We start from the raw sequence: 5,035 nt of genomic DNA on the forward strand, positions 1-5,035 counted from the left end.
ATAAAATGAGACAAAATGAATGCAGGTTAATAAATTCTATAAATATAGCTTTCTAATGGAAATGAAAGCAGATCAATGCACAACAATTCTTATTAGTTCTAAATGAGGATGTTTAAACAAATCCATAAAACAAACAAACAAAAAGAAATTAGGAAAGGCACAGAATAATAGATTAATCATAGCAAGACACATGTATTAAATGCTGCAGTGTTGTTGTACAGTTTTTCTTAATTTCAAATGAGCTTGAAATTAAACAAAGTATCCCATCTTCCAGCCATAATGATTTATTTCTTAAAACACGAAAGGTTGAAATTGGCAGTAAAGGGTGATAGTAAATGGAAATATTATTAGCCACATCTTTTTGTTTGTTTGTTTTTGTTTTGGTCTGATGAACAATGGAGACTGCAACAAAATAGATGAAACATAAAATGAGAAATGTAACCTTTTTATTATCATTCCGGTCTTACAATTTTCATTAAGAGCAAGACTGCTAAGAAGCTTCATAAATTATTTCGTAGCATACATGTATTGAAAGAGCCCCTTTAAAATGAATGTAACTGGTATTTATAGCATACAAAAGATGAATGAATACTGTATACTTTGTAATTTCTAAAGGTGTACATTTAGTTACAGCCTAAATTAAATTTCTAGAATATCATTTTGTGTCAGCATTCAAGTTTCATAAAACGTAATTGTTAAAATTCAATATAAAAACTCTCTCTGAAATCCCATTTATGATTTCTTTCCCTGTCTTCCCCTTTAATTATAGTAAAAGGGAATTAGTCAATATAAGTCTCCAGGGAACTACATACAAGGCCATCTTTTAAATTAAACTAAAAGGAAAATGGCAGAAGACCTTATCAGCTTATCACATTTACGGATCGATTTGAAATAGTCAAGATACAAGCTTAGGATATTTCCATGAAAATTCAAAAAAAAATATAAACACCTTTTAATTAATAAAAGCTCATATGATGCCAAAATCTATACTCCAATTTCCTAAAACTTTTCTCCTTTGGAAAAAGATAGTTTTGTTTTTCCTATCTCAAACTTTATCTGTGTTGACATGTGGAGTGGAGGGGTTTTTTAGAACTTAATTTATTTCTATAGAAAGGTAGGGTAAACAGTGCTTTATCCCTGTCCCTCCATGTGACAACACTCAGTAAGAACAGTTCTCTCTAGCAGCTTTCCTGTAAGATTTAATTCAAATAGGGGCATCCATGGGCCCTGAAGATCATTGGCTCATTGGATAATGCAATATAGGATATCTCTCTCTCTCTCTCTCTCTCTCTCTCTCTCTCTCCCTCCCTCCCTCCCTCCCTCCCTCTCTCTCTTCCTCCCTCCCTCTCACTATTTTCACTCTCACACACACATCCATCTATGTGAATGTCACCAAATTAGACTTTTACGCCTCTTGGGGGGGGGAATGAAAACACTGAATGATGGATAAACAAAAATCAGAAAAAATGTTTCTGCATAGCATTAATTAATTCATATATTGTAAGTTTAAAACCATAATTAAAGTCACAGACTATTGTGGATAATAAGAGCCAATGATATCTCATATATATTACTAATGCTATGATATCTACAAACAGATTACACCTGCACAAGTTGTAATATTCTAAACTGAAAAGTCCATTAGAAATAAAATGTAAAGATATTCTTGCATTTTTTGCACTTAAGAGATAGGCTACAAAAAGCAGCCCCTTATTGATCTTAGTGGACTGACGTGCATTCTGACAGATACTATTTAACTTCAAGCTTCACAAATCTGTAACAGAAGAATTCATTGTTAAATGTGTTGAGAAGAAATAGTCTAAAACTACGGTTGCTCTTAATATGTGACTGAACCACAGAGGAGATCTCAACACTGTTAAAATTAAATGGCACCAATATTTAATTCCAAATATAATTTATAAGCAATAAAAATGAAAGGCATTCAAATATGAATCATGAATGTATTCAAGGGAATAAGAAAATAGCTTTCCTCTTGAGGCACTCTTGGCTTCTTTTACTGTACATATGTTCAAACAATGTTGGGAACCTTCAAAGCAGCTATGCCGTATCTTTGAAGGAGAAGATACTTAGAACAAAAGGTTCAGAGATGCTTGTTGTTTCAAAAAGCACTGCTCCAAGTAGTTTGTGAAGACCTAGTTATTCTCAGCAGTGTATTCACATTTGTGTTGGTTAAGTTGTAAAATTCACTCTATATAGCTAAAAAGGATATATGGAAGTTGTACATCTGGTGCATGAGAGGTTAAGAAAGATTTAGCATTTTTGAATGGCAATAGGTCAGCATTTCTTTGGTTAGGATGAATTCAACAGACAATCATATTAAGTCATAATGTGGTTTCTTTGATTTGTACTTAATGCTATTGATAAAGCAGCCCCCAATTCGATACACTTCAAATAAACTGTGTCTTATTGTGAACTGTAGACATAGCCAATGACACAACATAAACAAACAACAAAATTAAAAAGTACAGGTTTAAGTATTGATTTATATTTATATTCTTACCATACCATGGAGTCCTCATACTCCATCATCAATATTGCAATAATATTTACATTACAGTTATTTCTAATTTGTTTTTTAATTGTTTTTCTAGCATCTTCAAGTCAGTGTTGACTCCTGGCAATTGCCAGGACTTCTCCCTCTTTCAGATTTTAGAAGTTGTTTGTTATTACCTCCTTCCTAGGCTGTGAGGGAGGGACTGGCCCAAGGTGATCCAGTTGATTTTATATTTACAGCAGAACTAGAACTCCAGATCTTCCAGTCATTTTCATATTATAGCTATAGCTAGCTACATATAAAGATTGTAAAGGCAGCTGAAATTAACGCAATACCAAATTCTGTTGTTGGTAATCCTAACTTTCCTGAAAGGTTAATGTTTTGAGCAGAGTTCTACCCAGGGGATACTTCTTCCAACAAGACGAGTGGGAACTACCTGAAACTCCTCTCTGAAAGTTTAAGAGTCTCCATATCATATGCGGTCTGCAAAGATCTATGCAGCCATTAGATTTCAGAAAAAAGCTAGTCTTTCCTATATCTTTTTGCTGTGATTTGATGATTGCGCAGACTTTTGAAGCCAAAATATAGTCCTATTTTCTAGAACAGTGGTGGAAGACTTAAAGGAGGAAAAGGATGCACAATAATTGCCATTCCTCCTTCTGCTCTTTTTACAAACATATCACCTAATATTTTTCCATATGGCTTCCTTCAAGGAACAGTTCACCAACTGTTGACAACACTGGCCTTGTACAAAGCAACACATTTCTCCATATTCTATAGTCCTCTACATTTTGACATGACATCTTGGCCTCTCTGGAAAAACAAAAATGTTGAGTAACATCTACCTACAATGGTAGATCCAGTTCTCTTCCACTAATCTCTCCCACCTCTAGTTAGGCTTCTCCATATAGTCTATGCTAAAATAAAAGAGTAACAAAAGAACAGCACTTTTCTTAGAAGCAGCTATTACATTGCCTTTGTTTTCATCAATGAATCAAGACACAAAGATCCGCAGTGCCCATATATGTCAGTGGAAGTCCTGAGTGATTCATGATAGAGTACTTACAAGGTTCTGATCTTTGGCATATGGTTGAAGCTGGTGAGAGGGATGCGTGAGATGTTGTTGTTATTGAGGGTACTATAAAGAAAGGAAAACAAACACAGATGGTATCAGTTGCAATATTAAGACAGTGCTATTTATGGAACCAGCCATAATCTGTTAAAAGAAAGCAACATATGAACAACTGAAGCAAATTTAGAAAGGCATTTCTCTTGTAAATAACAATAACTACATACAGATACATGCAAACAAAAAGCTCAGAATATCTCAAGCACAACACACAATGACTAACTTTTGATTAAAATGAAGTACTCTTCATTTGGGTGACTGTAATGCATGTAATGTAAATATAATATACTACCAATAACAAAAGCGAATTGTAAAGAAGGAAAACAGAATCAGTATATATTCTGTTTCTACACTCACTATATAATAAATCTATGACTAAAGGAGATGTAATTTTGGAATCTTCCTAATCCCCACCCTACCTAAGCAAATTATTTGCCTTCCTTTATTAGGGTCTGTATCTTTTGAATATCAGTTGCTAAGGAACACAAATAGGAGGGCTGCATTGCACTAATCATTTGCTAGTGGACTTCTCAAAGGCATCTGGTTGACCACTATGGATAGTATTCTGGATAAAGATCTTTTACTGAATAAATAACACTCTTTTTATGTTCTTATGTATACTGACTTCTGTAATAACAAATCAAAGAGGTCAAGTGGAGTAGGCTAATATTTGAATAGAAACACTATAATTAAGATGCAAATCAGATAGTTATCCTTCTGTAAAGGCTAAAAGGCACTCTATTGTGATTCCAATTAGAAGTCTATCCTCATATAATTTGCATTGCCAACAAATGTTTAGTTTGTAGCTCTGGAACGTCAATTATTTTCCAACAGTGACCAAAAGAATCAGACGCATGAGAGATTTGTTTCAGTATCCAAGATATAATACTTAGAGGCAGACTGCACCTGACTAGGAGAATCTGTTTGAAAGTACAGTTCAACAGTATGTTGGGAGGACGTAATGTAAGAGAACAATTATGTATAGACTTTTCATGTTTAGGTAAACAATAAAGGAAAAAGTTTAAGGCAAACCATCAACTGAACAATTGTTTTGCGTTAAACATCAGATTATTTAATTAAGATATCCTTATTAACAAAACAAGAGATTTACACTCCAATCACATTTATTTAATAAATTTACTTGTAGTTGTGAGATATTCTTTGAATATCATGTTTCCTTTATTGGTTTTTGTGAAATCACTATAAATGAGTGTGAAAATATCAGAAAGTGGGCATCAAAATAGAAAAGTTCCTGCTTTAATCCAATCACATATGGTTGATTAGTGAAAACAGAGCCATCCACCTGGCATAGATTATTTGATGTTACAAGCCACCGCCAATTATTTTTCATTAATAATTCTTATTTATAACTCATGTATAAGAGATCTTGA

General features: G+C 33.5%; 1 protein-coding gene across 1 annotated transcript in view; it reads right to left on the minus strand.

Moving 5' to 3' along the window:
- Positions 1 to 5,035, minus strand: part of LOC114923099 (slit homolog 3 protein-like) — a gene marked incomplete at its 3' end in the record, with an annotated part of 86,869 nt that overhangs the window by 63,637 nt on the left and 18,197 nt on the right. The window contains exon 3 of the mRNA XM_029285585.1: positions 3,582 to 3,653. Coding sequence (XP_029141418.1) covers positions 3,582 to 3,653 — 72 coding nt within the window. The remainder of the gene's footprint in view (positions 1 to 3,581; positions 3,654 to 5,035) is intronic.

This window comes from Protobothrops mucrosquamatus, unplaced genomic scaffold, assembly GCF_001527695.2.
Source record: "Protobothrops mucrosquamatus isolate PMUCROS unplaced genomic scaffold, P.Mucros_1.0 scaffold1903, whole genome shotgun sequence".
Lineage (NCBI taxonomy): Eukaryota > Metazoa > Chordata > Lepidosauria > Squamata > Viperidae > Protobothrops > Protobothrops mucrosquamatus.